The sequence below is a fragment of the Portunus trituberculatus genome, chromosome 30 (assembly GCF_017591435.1).
Source record: "Portunus trituberculatus isolate SZX2019 chromosome 30, ASM1759143v1, whole genome shotgun sequence".
NCBI classification, from domain to species: domain Eukaryota; kingdom Metazoa; phylum Arthropoda; class Malacostraca; order Decapoda; family Portunidae; genus Portunus; species Portunus trituberculatus.
The window spans coordinates 7,816,400-7,832,749 of record NC_059284.1 but is presented as its reverse complement, the minus strand read 5'-3'; the positions used below and the strand labels follow the sequence as shown (position 1 = coordinate 7,832,749).

General features: G+C 40.8%; 1 protein-coding gene across 3 annotated transcripts; it reads left to right on the top strand.

Annotated features, from left to right (window-relative positions):
* Positions 1-5,049: 5,049 nt before the first annotated feature.
* LOC123510968 (dymeclin-like) lies at positions 5,050-16,328 on the top strand. 3 transcript variants are annotated; one of them, XM_045266523.1, is made up of 12 exons: positions 5,050-5,257; positions 7,059-7,294; positions 8,211-8,357; positions 8,632-8,759; positions 8,884-9,067; positions 9,380-9,507; positions 9,815-10,003; positions 10,358-10,665; positions 11,300-11,413; positions 11,886-12,080; positions 12,302-12,550; positions 12,894-16,328. In XM_045266523.1, the coding sequence occupies exons 2-12, from the start codon at positions 7,155-7,157 to the stop codon at positions 13,092-13,094; spliced, it is 1,983 nt and encodes a 660-aa protein (XP_045122458.1). In that variant the 5' UTR covers positions 5,050-5,257; positions 7,059-7,154; the 3' UTR covers positions 13,095-16,328. The 3 variants fall into 3 exon arrangements, with proteins under 3 accessions (XP_045122458.1, XP_045122456.1, XP_045122457.1); XM_045266521.1 differs by lacking the exon at positions 5,050-5,257 and adding an exon at positions 5,679-5,820; XM_045266522.1 differs by lacking the exon at positions 5,050-5,257 and adding an exon at positions 5,946-6,018.
* The last annotated feature ends 22 nt before the right edge of the window (positions 16,329-16,350 follow it).

Here is a 16,350-nt window from a genome sequence, read left to right as displayed (position 1 = left end):
ATTCCTCGTGAGAAACGCCGGGATGAGGGCCGCCGCGAGGGTGGTGGCGGGCACCTTACTCTACTCCCCCTGCCGCAGCTGCCGCCCTCAAGACCCTGGCCACCTCCAGCCGGCGCTACACGGCTCGCCACAAAGAATACCAGACGGCAATCTTTCCTAGCTCGTGCGCACAGCCTCACACAAACGCTACTAACCCCGTCACTGCCTGCCGGCCTGCGCACTCCTCGCAGCCACACCGCCGCTCGCCGCACCTTACATAATGGTCCACTTTATTTGCGCCACCACAAAGACACATCACACTCCCCTGGGTCCCATCCCACTGCACCCATCACATTCTTGGCCACCCACAACACCCAGGGGCATTCACTCGCCCAGTATACCAAGTTATACCATTCATCGAAACATCCCACTTGGCAACTCGGCCCCACTAGAGTCTAGGCGCGACGGTTTAAAGCTATTAATAAACCTCTATCCCTTGGTAAGCCCGTCATGTGCACATCGTGGGGATGCACTTGAAGTATATTCTGGCCTTCAGATATCGAGTCTAGGCGAGGGCGGCGGGCACACAAACCACACACCGCCGCTAGCCCCGGGGTGCCTCTGACAGCTGGCTCTTACGTCACAGCCAGTCACTCCTACCTAAACCCCAAAACGCTGACGTCATTATTCGTACCTGAACCCTACAATAATAAACAGACGGTCTTTAAACTTCATCTGCATGGAGTCTAACCATAAAGCAACGTTTTTACGATTTGTTGCATAATATGAAGTATTACAAGAATACGAAATAAGCGAAGTAGTGATGCATTATTCCAGCAAACTTGGGAGTAGTCGGAGCTGACCACAGAAAACGTCCGAGAGAGAACGAGGCACATCAAGCAAGAAGGGAGGACTCAAGGAAAGTCCATTCATAAAGTCAACGATACCATTACTCTCTGCCAGTGAATATTTATGAATACTACGAGTAAGCTAGTCTAACGGAGACTTTAAAAAAAATTACAAAACGAACTGAAAGTAAATGATAAACAAAATAACACGTAAAAATTTCCTATATAGCCCATCATCATCATCCAGGATTTTCAAGGCCACTAAGACAAGGACGCTGAACAGACAAAAAAAAATTCCACCATACCAAGAGCATCAAATAACTCACCATTCTCAACACGGCACACAAACACACAAACGCCTGCTACAAACACACTTCTAAACACACCCTAGCATCCTAAAACCACAAAGAAATAAGTGTCTCAGATCAGGCGTTGGGAAGGGAGGGGCAACCACGTGCTAGAGGCCCCCACCTGCCTATCTAACACACTCAGGTAGATACAAAGGTGAGATGTGGAGACTAGCCAAGCAGCCCCACCCACAATACCTACCCAACACACACCAACTATTTTGTTAGGTACAGCTTCGTCTCAATGCATGCTTGTTTAAAGGTATATGAAATAAGGGTTATGAAAGATTTATCTTCTCTTAATTATTATGTTAATCTCTCTCTCTCTCTCTCTCTCTCAGGAAGTTACCCAAATTTTGATAATTCTCATCCTGTCATTGTCCTTAAGATAGATAAGTAAGTCTCTCTCTCTCTCTCTCTCTCTCTCTCTCTCTCTCTCTCTCTCTCATGCACTTTTAAACTACTAACACAATTGCACCTACTAATTTCAAAACTAAATGCCCACATACTATATATCAATCCCACTATCCCTATTAACCACCATAAAACTACAAAATTTTAAAGAACTACATCAGTGAAGCCTAACCATTATATATTATCTGTTAGTCTTACAACCACTGTTAATTCACGTTCAATAAAATCTCCTTGCGTGTATGGAAAGTAAATATTAGAGCTGATATCAATTACATGTCCGTGATAGGCAGGTGATGAGGTGATGAGGAGGATGAGAGGAATGTGGTGATGAGGTAAAGACTGGAGTGTTAGGGGCATGACATAAGTGAAGTGATCAATGAGAGGAATGAGGTAATGAAGGGAAGAGACCCATGCAACCTGGAGATTATGTGTGAAGGTGCTACAGGCATAAGAGTGAAGAGACCCATTCTAAGAAGAGTGGGAAGATCAAAGATGATAATGTGTGAAGATTGAAGGCAGTGTAACGTCTAAATTAATTACAGACTCCTGCTGCTATTGCCCTTTTGAAATTGTTGTCTAAGTATACACAGGCTTTCTTAATCTTGGGAATATGTACGTCTATGGTGAAATCACTAGCAGAAATTTATTAAACCATCAAACTACAGGTACGGATTCCTTACAAGACTTCGTTATTTCAACAAGCACATCAATATGATCAATCTAGCTCGTTTGGCAGAAATATAGTCCATCATCAAATAAGTACAAGTGACTATCAGTTCCCTAAATATATCCTCACTATTTTAACAAGCACAAGAATGAGATCATCCTATTTTATCTGCTTACTAAATACTTTTAATATAAGACAATGTGGCTTGTCCTCACCCCTTCATTTTGCTTTACTTTGGCACTTCCCTGCTACATGTGGTGCCAGCCTTAAGTGCCAGTGCCAAGAGTTCAAGGAAGGGTAAGAAACGTTGCCTCAGAATATAAAACAAACTCTGATTTACATCTGCACTTGAAAAAGTTCTACAATAAATGCAAGCTTCAATCATCCATCATAACTTGTGTGTGATTACAATCACACACAAACTTCCTTGTGTCTAATAATTATCAGACAGGCAAGTTTCTCAGGCATCAGACTTCTAACTTGTCACAGATCTCAAGGTCAGATGCCTTCTCAGTTGTTTAAGAGGGAGGAGGGCTAGAAAGCAGGAATTATTATGCTACCCATGACAGTACGTGCTCTGCCATTGGCACATTACAGCTCGTGTCCCATATTTACCCATCTAAGAAAGACCACTCCTGCAACAGACAAGGTGGAAATTGGAAAGTACATGCACTGCCATGCAGTTATGGGTAGCACAACACTCTCTGCTTTACACAGACTTACATGCTCCAATATTTCCTTCCGGCCAATGCATGCTTGATGCAAGGGAAGATTGTCTCTTTTCCTGTCCCATCATCATCTTTCCCATCCCATAAAGTCAAAGTAAAAGTGACTGGCTAAATATGAAGGTATGTGCTTTACTGAAGGTAGGAGAGATCTAACCCCCAATCAGCCTGAATGCCTATGCATGGAATAATGGAATAGGACCTTGGTTCTATTTTGTTGGTTTTCTGAACCCAAGGTAATGACTAATAATAGGAAACAGCTGGGAAGGTTACTGGCTCTGAAATCAATGACCAGCTACAGCTTGATGCCTGATGCCAACATGGGATAAGTTACACTATGGTGATGGTGGCACACTTTCATTACAGACCCTCGTCAAGGGGACACACTATCATAATATAGTCTTGCAATTTTTATCATTTTCAATGGGAAAAAATTGCCTCAGTTTGCAAAACATTTTACTTCATGAACTGAGTCATGGAATGGATTAGCTTCCAGAACTGAGGATCCACTGAACTATAGCTGCATCCACTATGTTTACCCAGACTATGCACATACAAGAAGAGAGCATTAGTTCAGGCTGAAATAAGGAAAAAGAAGTAAGAATACAAACTAATTGATCATTGCTATTACTATTGCTATTACTATCAATATTGCACCTCCTACACCAACATACACAAGAGCACCACATGGACAAAAATGAAAAAAAAAAAAAAAAAACAGGAATAGTAGTGGTAACAGCAATGCATTCATTCAATGACTATCACTACTACTAGAATCTGTTCAGGAACTTTAGAAACATAAGCTCCTCTTACAGAATGAGACATGTCCATTATTGTCCTTTTATTGGCTGAGGAAATTCAGTAAAAAAAGTAAAAAAGTTCACTCTACAGTGCTTCATTATTTTCATAAAGTATTTCCTAATAATAAAGTGATTGATTCGTCAAGAAGTAATGTGTGGAGATGACCACGTCAGTCAAATACACTACTTGAAGAGATACGGAGATGTAAGTAAAGGCCTTGTAAAATTTTGAATGAGCAAGAAAATGAAATGGTAAAATATATAAATCTTGACTCTGAGAGAACTGAATGTGAGCCCAGGGACTACAATGCCTCCAGCCAGTCCAGGACCATTGGGCCATTTGGTGGAGACAAGATACATTACTTCCATGTCAATTTGTCCATAAGCTGTATTGCATATAATACGTTTTCAAACTGAATGGCATATAGTAAGTTTTGCCTATCATTTCCTCGTGCAATATTGTCCATACAATAGCGTCATGCTAAAGGATAATATTATGCAATACCTAAATATACACAATTAATTCAAATAAGAAATATTCAAGGTCACAGTAGCTATGATTTCAATTTTTCCTATGAAACTGATGGTTGGAGAGAGAGAGAGAGAGAGAGAGAGAGAGAGAGAGAGAGAGAGAGAGAGAGAGAGAGAGAGAGAGAGAGAACTAAGACTTCCCCTGCCAGTAACAGAAAGGTATGGCTGAAGTATATTTGAGAATGTATTATCACACACACACACACACGGAAACTCATAGATGATGAAATAAGACAAGGTGGCACAACAGTACCTAGTAATATAAAAACCCAACTTATCAACAATTACTCTTATTGCACCACCAACACCAATACAAACACACACACACACATACGCGGGCGCAGGCAATATCGCCGGAAATAAGACAACAGGTACAGAATTAAGGGAGAAATAATAATAATTTAACTGATCGACCACCACTACCACCACCACACACACAAGCACACCATCGCAAACACCGCCATTGAAAACACCACAGGCAATACAGTAAGGAAGAATGAGAAAAAGAGGGAGAAAATAGACAAATAGCAATACCAGTAACATGTTAACTAATCGACCATTGCTACCACTACTACTACTACTATTATTATTACACCCACACCAACATACGCACACACGTACACATACACAGACACACCACACGAGCACAGGAAAGGAGAAGGTAGCAGGTGATGAAATAAGGTAGATAAACACAAAAGAGTGGAGTTTACCGCGCTTCCGTTCACCGCAGTATCAAGGCGAGGGCGTTTGGAGGGCGGCGACAGTGAATTCACAGCTTCTGACATTTATCCCGAGCTTCACGCGCACATCAACCGTCCACAATTCCCGCGGAGAGTGTATCAACAGGCCGCCCACACGGGAGATGCTAAAAAAAAAGGGGGAGGACGAGAACTAACAGGCAGCATGCAGTTCCTTCCTCCTCCCTCGCTGGCCACAAAGGGACTAAGTGAGCCGTTATACTCACCGACCGCCTTGTTCTCTAATTTTAAGGTTTCAAGTGGTGGTGTTTGGGTGTGTACCTTCCCAAGACAATAATGGTTTATAGGTGGTCTGGTGTTTTGGGTTGCTTTCTTCATTTGTTGGTTCACGAGGTAGTTTGTTGATTAGATTGTTTGGGTTATTCTCACCGACCGCCATATAGCCCCCAGCCGGTCTTGTCTCGTCTTATTACTAAGAATCCACGTCATTATAGTAGATTCCATTTTGTGTTTTTAACTTTATTATGCATTTTTAGTCTATATTCATGCCTTGAAACAACAATATACAACTAAATGCTTAAAATCTATGCACTCCTTTATGTATAAAACATTCTCTGATAGACAGTTAATATTGAATCAGTCACTATTTGAATATACTGTAATTTAATATATTCTCTGATTTATTCTCTGTAGTTGTGACTAATGTTCTTGATAAGGAAATTGCTTTATACCACATCTCTCTAAGCAGTCGACGTGTTTACATTCTGAAGGTGGACGGTGGTGCCCTTATTAAACCTTTAAAACGCCTCAGGTTCGTATTTAATGGCAATCTACACTCATTGTAACGATATATACCAATGACACATAACAGTATGATATATTTTAGAGCCTATTAGACAGTATATTCTGGCTATTTAAGGAAAAAAAGAGGAACCAGGAAACTCGAGTGGTATTTGTCTACGTTGACAGATCAAGGGGGGCGAAAAAGAAATATATTGTCAAGTTAGAGGTAGGTAACAGGAAGAAAAACCGCCTTTGAATGCGCTCTCTGGCTATATTTTCCGTTGACGAGAACACCCAATGGATATGATAAATAAGGTGAACAGGCATAAAGGTGAAAGCAAGCAGGAGGCAAGAGCAGTGACAGGTCAGGCGGTGTCCCACTCTCTACCTTCCCGAGTGCCCGATGTCATCACCTTACAGGCTCACACATCTTCGCTTCACAATTTAGAGTCAGGAAAACAAAAACGCGCAATTATTAACTCTGAATGTTAAAAAAAAAGAATAATAATAAATGTTACAAAGAAAAGTAAAAGGAAAAAATCCAGAAAGATATTCATCCTTAATGGTTCAGCCATCGTGCATAGTGAGGAAATTACAAGATAGTATTATGAAATCCTTAACAATGATATGACTTGAGACAACCCTTTATGCCCAGCAGTGATGGAATGTGTCAACCTACAGTGTGGTGCAGCATGAATGTATGCTAACAGAGGGACTCAAATACACACACACACACACACACACACACACACACACACATATATATATATATATATATATATATATATATATATATATATATATATATATATATATATATATATATATATTTGTAGTTGTAGAGAGAGAGAGAGAGAGAGAGAGAGAGAGAGAGAGAGAGAGAGAGAGAGAGAGAGAGAACCATTGTAGAAAGAATAGCAAGAATTCACTGTTCCAAATAAACATTCATGAAAGAAAACCAGACACATTAAGAAAACACTACAATTTTATAATCTTGTAGGGAAGGTGCAACTTTGCATTCAATACATAGACCATTCTTTATCCAGTCATGCACATGTCTGCTTAATTCATTTAGAAGATATACAATGGACATTTGATGTTGATGATTATTTAAAGTATATAGTATTATTAGTAGTAATATTTTATTTATTGAAAGTTATTGTATTATGGAAGCTGTAGTAGTTATTCCATTTCAAGTAGTATCTAATATTGTAGTTGTAATTAGTATTTCCTTACAGATACTTTAAAACTCACAATCACTTCCAGCTTAGAGGATGTGGGTGTCACTCTGACTTGGCCAAGAGCTGAAAGCAGAGATAAAGAGAGAGTGCCGAGTAGCACAGCACAGTCACACCAGGCAGGATGGGGGCCGGCAGTAGCAGCATCAGTCAGCTCGCCTCCAATGAGTACCTGAAGCGGTTTGTGAGTGAAGAGGTTCTCACTCCAAATGACCCCTTCTGGAACCAGCTCCTCTCCTTCACCTTCTCCATACCCAACACCAGGTCAGTGGAGAGGACTAACATAGTGGTGTTTCTCTAATACATTCATAGGACAACCAATAACAGATGAGGGAGACTGGCCTAGGGCAATAAAAGATCTACTGAAGGTGGTAGTTCCCTTAGTGTGTACTTGAAAAGTCACTAATCATATTTTTTGTATTAAATATACTATTAATTTAATAGCATGCAAAGTTAGTGTTATTTTAGTGATTACTTTGATGTATCATTAAATATGTAATAAGATAAAAGATTATTGGGCTGATATTTGAGTAGTTTTTTCTAATATATTCATAGAAACAGCAACAACATGCTTTGTTAGGAAGGTACCAGTATATTATCATTACAACACAACATTAATAGTGTTGTGTTGGAAGCATTTTCTCTAATATATTCTGTGGTTGTTTAAGTATCAGCAAGTAACCAAGCAGAAACTAATACTACACAAGAGATATGCAATGTGATGTTAGAGAATAAGAACAATAAATAAAATATTGTTGAAGTACAGTATTTAAAACATAGACAGTTTACACTTAACCCTTGGCTATTGCGCCCAATTGGGGCCGAAATAGCATAGCCGAAAACGCGATAGCCGAATTGATCTTGGCGGGAAGGCGGTTTTGGCCAATGAGTGCTCAGATATCCCATGACGTCATGGCGGGGCACGCGATAGCAGGCATCTGAGGTCACGATAATGAAATTTTAGCAGCTTTTCATGGGTGCGCAATAGCAATAAAACGCGATAGCTAAAGTCGCAATAGCCGAGGGTTGACTGTACAAACCACTGTCATTATTCAAACAAACAAGAAACTATCACTTTAGTTAGACAGTAAACATACCACTGTCATTTTTTAGACAAACAAGAAACTATCACCTGTGTTGAGTGTGGAGCATCACCTCCATTACCATTCCTCCCTTGCAGCTCAGACCACCGCCTGTTAGAAGAGTCCATTATGCCGCTGTACGTAGAGCTGGTGCAGAACCACAGCAAGAGTGGCAACGTGGCATCCCTCATCCATGTCTTCCTGTCCCGTGCCACTGAGCTTAAGGCATCCGCACAGTGTGAAAAGTGAGGCACAGATTGTACTAGTCACCACAAGCCACAGAGCAAGCTGGCATAGAGTACATAAGAAGTCTTAGTATAACCTAGTTTTTTTGTTTTATATTAGAAGTAACTGGTTTTTTCATACACTTACACTGAGTTACATGACTGACTTGCATGCACATTAGTTGGTTAGGTTAGAAATACCACAATGTCCTCTCAGAATCTCACACTGAGTCACTCACATGACAGACTTGCATGAATAGTGGGGGTTCTTATATAGAGTTCTATCTTCCCCTAGCACTGTGTTCACCTGGCAGGCTCACAATGCACTGTTCATTGTGCGGTGCGTGTGTAAGCTGCTCATCCAACACTTGTCTGAGGAGGAAGTGATTGAAGTCCTGCAGACATCCCCACCAAATGAGGAAGGTGCGGCTCAGTTCTTCTAGTGATGCTGTCTTGTCTATGTGTTGATGCTCAGACTGAGTAGTGGGTAGCTGGAGTAGACACCTCAGAAAGTGATACTAAAATGTCCTTATCCTCACCATAACAGGAATCTCAGAAGACAGCCAAAACCTAGTGGAGGACTTGGTGACAAGCCTGGTGGAGGTGGTAGTGGATGTGCCTCTGGCGGACCTGACTTATGCACTGCACCAGGAGGCCACCATCACACTCCTTGTCCTCACCTCTGCCCTGGTCTTTGCCTCAGGGGATGACTGTTACCTCTCCGTATTGAAGTAAGAGAAGAGGGAATATTTTGTGAGAAAGGAAGAAGAGAAACTTTTGTCATCTTACTGTAACATAAGGACTATTATTTGAGAATAGAGGGAACATAAAGAGGCTGGATTAAGAAGAAAGGGACCAGTTTTTATGTTGAAGTAAGAGAAGGAATATATATTGTGTGAGGTGTTGATGTGGTGAAGCTTGAGACTCATTCCAATTTCATCCTGTCCTTTTCTCTTTGTGTTCCCAACAGAATGCTAAAGAAAAATCATCATCATCATCATCACTTTGCTTCCCCATTTGTCAGTTGTCCCATTACCCTACAGAATGCTGATGACAGGCCGGGCTTCCATACACGCCTGTCTGTTTGTGAAGACCCTCTTGCGACGTTTCATGGCACAGGACAAGCCGCCGGCCAAGAGTGAGAGAGGCTCCATCATCCTTGGCCTGGCCTGTGTGTATCCTAGCTGTGAAGAGTTGTTGCTATAGTGTCTCTAGAATCATGGGATTTGTTGCTTTTTTATATTAACTTCTGAATTTTGAGGAGTCATTCATGAACTCCAGACTTTTATGAGTTATTGCATATTTTTTGTGGAAAGTATTATATTTCAATCTGGTACCTCATAACTTGATCAAAATATACACAAATGTTATACTGAGTACTCCATATATTTCATCAGGAACACAAATAATTATTATGTGTACCTTGCAAACCATACTTGGGGCTGAGAATCACCTTTGTAACCTGTGCCAACTTTCAGCCGGTCTTTGGAACGTCTTGACACTGGGCCTAGCAAGCAGTGGGGAGGAGGAGCAGGGGAGAGGTCCTGAGTCCCCACTAGCTTCTCTTAGTGTACTGCTATTGCTGGTGCTGACCAACCACTACACTGCAGACCGCACCACCAGGAACCCCTACAGACAGGCTCTCCTCCATGCACAAAACTTCCATGGTGAGCTTGTATTCCATCATGTTTGTTGTATTGTAGGCTGGAGTTGTAATGGCACACAAAGCTTCATTGTATTCCCTTATGTTTATTGTGGCATTCCATCATCTCTCTTTGACACAAGACTGCCAGAAGTGTAATAGGTTGCTGTTATAACAATTAGTGCAGTCCAAATAGGCTTTAGTTATAATTGTTATGAAAAGTACCTACATCTAAACCACTCATATTGTACAACTGTATAACTTGAAAAATTCACATATCTTATCTAACAGAGGATAGATGAGACTAACCTCTATCTGTCCGGAAAATCTTCTTCATACACATCAGTAAGACCATAATCTTGCTGTCTCATCCTGACAGACCCAGCCGAGAGCACACCAACTCAAGCAGTGGCAACCTTCAAGCTGGAGTTTGCCACACTGTACAAGTCCCTCTTCACACACCTGCAAGATGACCAGACCACCCTCCTCCTCTACCTGCTGCTGCATAAAAACGATGATTTTCGAACTTACGTCCTTGCCCGCACTGATGTAGAGAGTCTGGTGCTTCCCATCCTGCACACTCTCTACCATGCTCCAGACAGCACCTCCCACCATATCTACATGTCCCTCATCATCCTGCTCATCCTCTCCGAAGACGATTCCTTCAACAAAACCATCCATGATATTGTGAGTAGTTCCTTTGCTTCATTTTGTTGGATGGCTGATGAGTCTACCATGTTCTGTAGTTGTACTCCGTCTCTCCAGTTTCCCAAACAGAAATTCACCTGTTCATTATCTTAAAATGTATTCTTCAGGAAAACTATCCATATTATCATTTGTTTTTTTGTGTCTTTGTTGAATGTTCTCATTTTTATCTTTAAGGTGGGTGTTTTTTTTATCTCTTCCATGCCTTGCCATTGTAATCAGTTTCTTCAGGTTCTACATTTACCATCATGTTCCTATATATCATTATCATAATTTTGTCTCCTTTTTATTCTCTTTTTTTTTTTTTCCTTATGCAGTTTGGTGGCTCATGGGTCCTCCACATTTTAGTCACAACCAGTCTATTGGGGCTCCTATATTGAAGTTAAACTACATATTAGTAAATATAATCACAGCATCTTGCAAGACACTCAAAGGACACCCCAATGCAATCACAGCATCCCCCTCAATATAAACTGTATAAATCTTATAACAACAGCATCTCCCCACAACCTTCCTTTAAACACAGCATCTCCACACAAGATGTATGGACCTAAATATAATGACATCTTCCTTTGACACTCATCAGTACTAAGTCCCAGTGTCACCCTCCTTCCAGCCTCTCAAGAATATCACCTGGTACACAGAGCGCTTCATCAGTGACATCTCCCTGGGCGGCCTCCTCATCCTGGTGGTGATACGAACTATAACCTACAACATGACCAAGATGAGGGTCAGTAGTAATGTTGATGCTTTGTCCTATCTTCATACTACATGGTCATCATTCACACAATTATCCCTGTTAGCCCATAGCAAATGCCCATACTACATTATTTAAAGCCTAATATGTGTATGCTTCAAGAATTGTCTATTAAATGTTGTATATAAGTGGCAGAAATGATGTACAGGTAACCTTGTCACACTGAGTTATATTGTTTTCTAGTATGTATGGTTATTCAACACTCATGTCTATATTTTCTCTAGCAAAAAAGAGGATGATCAAGACACCTCAAAACTAAATTGGCTGGCTCTATCAGTTCTCTCATCTCTTTTTTATGGTGTGACATTATAGCATTATAATTTTTGTACTCTTAGCCTGTCAAAATTATGAGATAAGTGAGCATCTGAGGTAATGGTAGGTTCCTGTATCCTCTGTTGCTGAGATGAGATGGCTTACAACACCCATACATCTCTGGTTCTTTCAGGACAAATACCTGCACACCAACTGTCTAGCGGCACTGGCCAACATGTCCAGTCAGTTTCGGTCGTTGCATCCATATGTGTGCCAGCGACTGGTGAGCCTCTTTGAGACACTTAGCAAGAGGTACAGTCGTCTCTGTGAGTCACTGAGGGCAGCTGAGGACCTTCTTGATGAATCTGAGAGTGAAATGCCTGATGCAGTGAGTTATCATTTAGTACTGTTCTTTCTTTTGACCAAAGATATGCCTAGGGTGTGATAGGTACTGGATGACAAGGCAGAGAAGAAATACAGCTATTCCTTCTCCCAAACAAGAGATAGGCATTGGTAGAGTGGAGGCAGAGAAGGAACACAAGTTCCCAAGCAGGCAGCAACTGTAAATCATGGTAAGGTAAAAGGAAGTAACTCTGAGCCTCATGACAGCTTGGGGACGTTGGTGTGCTGGAGGAAGTCCTGCGCATGGTTCTGGAGATCCTCAACTCTGTCCTGACACACCAGTTGGCCCACAACCACAACCTGGTGTACACGCTGCTGTACAAACAGCACCTCTTCCACCCGTTCTCCACACACCCAAACTTCCAGGACGTGACACAGAACATTGAAATGGTTCTCTCGTACCTCATGGGTCGCCTGGAGACCACCAAGAGGGACCCGGGGGTGCAGGATGTGCAGGTGAGGCTGGGAGAGCCATCACTACAGTGTTAGCAGTCAAGTGTCAAGCTGAAGCACAAACACAAAATTTTATTAATATTCCAGAAATTAATCACTTATCATACTAGTGTACAAGTACTTATTTACATATGAAAGATTGGTAACCTTACTAAATTATCATGTCATTGTAGGAATAGAAATGTAGAGAAAAGGCTCCAAATATCATATCTTTGTCTGTTTGTCACCTTTAATAATGCACTGGAAATATAGTGATAGTATTATTCTTCCAGCTCAACCACAGGGAGCATTTAAAAGTAAAAGTCTTTATTTTCTTCCTCCCCTGAACTTCTCACTTATTCTGCAGGAGGTGATCCAGCAAGGAGTGCTTCACTTACCCAAAGATCGGCTAAAAAAGTTCCCAGAGCTGAAGTTTAAGTACGTTGAGGAAAACGAGCCAGAAGACTTCTTCATTCCCTACGTGTGGACTCTTGTGTACCAGAAGTCTGGTCTGTACTGGAACCCAAAATGCATATGTATGTTTGATCCTTCCCAGCCTGATGGCTAAGGCTGGAGGCCCCGCCCGGTGGCCCGTAGATAGATTATTGATTTTGTTATACTTTGAAAGTTTATTGTTTGTCACTTGGGGTGGGGAAGGGCATTACACAGACCAGTGGTGTCAGTAGATAGCAAGCTAATTTTATAAAAGTTTTGTATGGAAGCACTGGTATTTGAGTGAAGCTGTTGAGCATGAGACCTTTTCATATACTTAGTGGCAGTCTGAGAGAAGCTTAGTACTGCAAGCATTATGTGAAATCTGGCAACAAGCAGCAGCATGATTCACAGTTCAAGATCATGTACAGTAGCCTCCCCTTCCACACACCCTGATGACAACCTCCACTCCTGAGGTTTGAGCCCCATGTGCAATGATTGGGTTCAGGGCTCTACTAGCAGGGTGGGTTCCAAATCTTGCTTCCTCTGCTTGGTCTACTGCCAGGAGTGGAGGTGGGTGATGAGCTGTGCAGAAGAGGAGGCCACTGAACCTTTTAGATAGATACAAGACATAAATGGGGTGCTATGTAATTTCTCTTCTATAGTCAGTCTGTCTTGGTAGATTTCTGAAGCAAATTTTATAGTGGCTTACGTGCCTCAATGCTCATCTAAGGGCAGCGGGATCTCCTACCCACTCTGCTCTATGAATTCAAGTGACAAAATTTTATACAGGTAATGGTTTTGTTAGATCTGCATGAAATACTGACTTCAGGAGCTTATGATGTGGTGTATTCTTACATGAACTCCACACATACTCTTTACTTCTCAGCAGTTCATCCTGCCATTCATCTCTGGCTGCTTGTCACCACACTATGTTTGATTTGGGATATCTTCTGATGGCACTTCTTGTCAAAAAGGATGAACTTAACATAGAAAGAGGGATAGTGTGCTTAAGACCTGATAGATCAAGCATAGCAGCTGGCATCATTATGAAGTTAGTCCTAAAGTGTGGCAGTGGCCTCATCTGTAGAGCAATTCTATGTTTGAGAATTATTTTCCACTAATTCTTGACTTCATCCAAAGATACTTGCATTTCTTACTTAGTGTTGAAGTATTACTGGGAAGATTGTTGGGTGAAGCAGGTTGTAAACAGATCATTGGTGGTGTTTATTCATTCCAACTCTGCCATCCAAATTGCTGAGACTGGAATAAACCCTTGATAATTGGTGTGTTTGGCGAGCAACATTCGGTGCCAATCAGACTAAGTTACATTGAAATTTGATGTAATGTTATTGATGATTTCAATTGAGGGTCCTGCATTACTAGTCAAAACCATTATTTAGGCTACAGTTCTCTTATCTCAGGGCTTCACATGTAATTGATGCTTCCAGATTTGATTGATCAACTTATTCCATGGCTTCTCTGATATTTAAGTGTCTTCCGAAAAAATAACTGCAACTAATGAATCAAATATCAAGGGTTTGTTACCATTTGAATATTAAGATGTCATTGCTGCCATTAGGTTGTCCTGAGGCAGCAGTGAAACAGGAGGCAGTGTGGGAGTGGGAGTGATGTGCAGCTTTCATCACAGCTGCTCTACAGTCAGTGCCAAAAGTGTTGGCATGAAACATATTTGCTCATACACAAAAGATTAAGTATGGAAAAAAAAATAAGAGCTTATTCAGACTTTAGTATTTTGTGAGGTAGCCTTGTCTCTTTATACAACTCTCGAGGCAAATGATTCTTGGTCCAGTTTTGCACTTACTGAATGCTATGCTGGTAATAATACTGTTAGACTTTCCCCCAAAGCTTATGATAGAAATGTGTTCCTTTAGAAGCTCTTTGCCACCTTCCATTTCTCCATAAAAGCCTATATATGGAGTAATGATCACACTCAAGAAGAGTGTGGGGCAGCACAACAGAATATATGGGATACATTGGGTTAAAATTAGTGACATCTGACTAAGCTCTGTGTACTTTACCTCCCTGTCTCATGTTAACACATTTTCATGCTAAGACGTTTAGCGCTGACTGTACTACCCAACATGGATAGAGTCTAGTTAGCTAAAATATTTCCAGGAATGTACCAGAAGAATTATGGCATCTTTGGCAATGGGAGAATGTGATAGTACAATTTTTAAGCTCTGTTTTCAGTCTGTCCTCCTCAAGGACTACTCCACAACTATAGAAATATACTTTATACATGTTGTTGGATGTGGTATATTGGTGGAGTCTGAATGTTGAGAAGAGATTAAAGTAGTACATATCTTTCCAGATTGCTATAGGAATAAAAGATGCCTGAACGTTGTTAGTTACATCAATACTGTAGCACTGAAGGATATGCAAGTACTAGACAATTTCCACCAATGCGACTGACCTAATATAGACTCACCAGACCACACATGTGACATTGTGAGACACTTCAGCTGTGACTCACTACCACTCAGCCACAATTGAGTGATTACAGGACAAGGGGGATTACTTGCCTAATATTTGTAATCTAGTTTTCATCATTGTTTCATACTGCACCTCTCTGCTCCCACTAAGTCGACCTCACATGATGAAGTGATAAAGTATGGCTGTATATTTTTGTTTTGTTTTTGAGATTAGAGTTTATTTGACTACTATTGGGAGTATCTGTGAGTGGTGGAAGGATGAGCCACCTGTACATAGATCTGATCTTTGTTTTAACACTTATCTAATTTTAGAAATTAATTGCTACTTAGAGTTACACTTCTTTTTTCCTTTTCCTCATTTATAACACAAAAGACATGCACTTTGTCACAGGTGAACACTGAAACAGTCTCTCGGCAAACACAGGTGATCATCCTTTCATGACCAGTCACAGACACACACGAGCTATAATTTAAATATTTATTACTCGAGAGAATAATTTAAATATTGAACCCAAAGATATCCACCACAGCAGCAGCAGAAGTGTGAGGAAGAGTCATTGGGACAGAGTAAAGAAAAATGGACCTTATAAGAACAAATGGACTGCACAGTTTAAGGTTTCTACCACACGGGGTGCACATTATAAACCACTTACTTTACTTCATCCATCCATCCATCTCTACTCTAATTCCTGTGTTGAGATCAGATTAAGCACATGTTCCCAGTGGTGTCAGAATGTGGCTATTTATTTGAGTGTTTGTGTTTCTTCATGTTCTTTCCAGAACTACTGTTGATGCAATTTTTCAAGCAGAATATGAATGATTGTCATGAATGTGTAAATACTGAAAATGTAAACCTGTAGTATTTATATTCTTATGTAATCATTTCTGATATCAAAGTATTTTTAAGAACTTAAGTTGCATTTTATTGTATTTACC

Bases quoted from the DNA above. Each gene is read 5' to 3' on its own strand.
- LOC123510968 (XM_045266523.1), top strand. From the start codon at position 7,155: ATGGGGGCCGGCAGTAGCAGCATCAGTCAGCTCGCCTCCAATGAGTAC. The intron at 10,666-11,299 runs GTGAGTAGTTCC...CCCTCCTTCCAG, and splicing joins ACAAAACCATCCATGATATT to CCTCTCAAGAATATCACCTG. The intron at 12,081-12,301 runs GTGAGTTATCAT...GCCTCATGACAG, and splicing joins AGAGTGAAATGCCTGATGCA to CTTGGGGACGTTGGTGTGCT.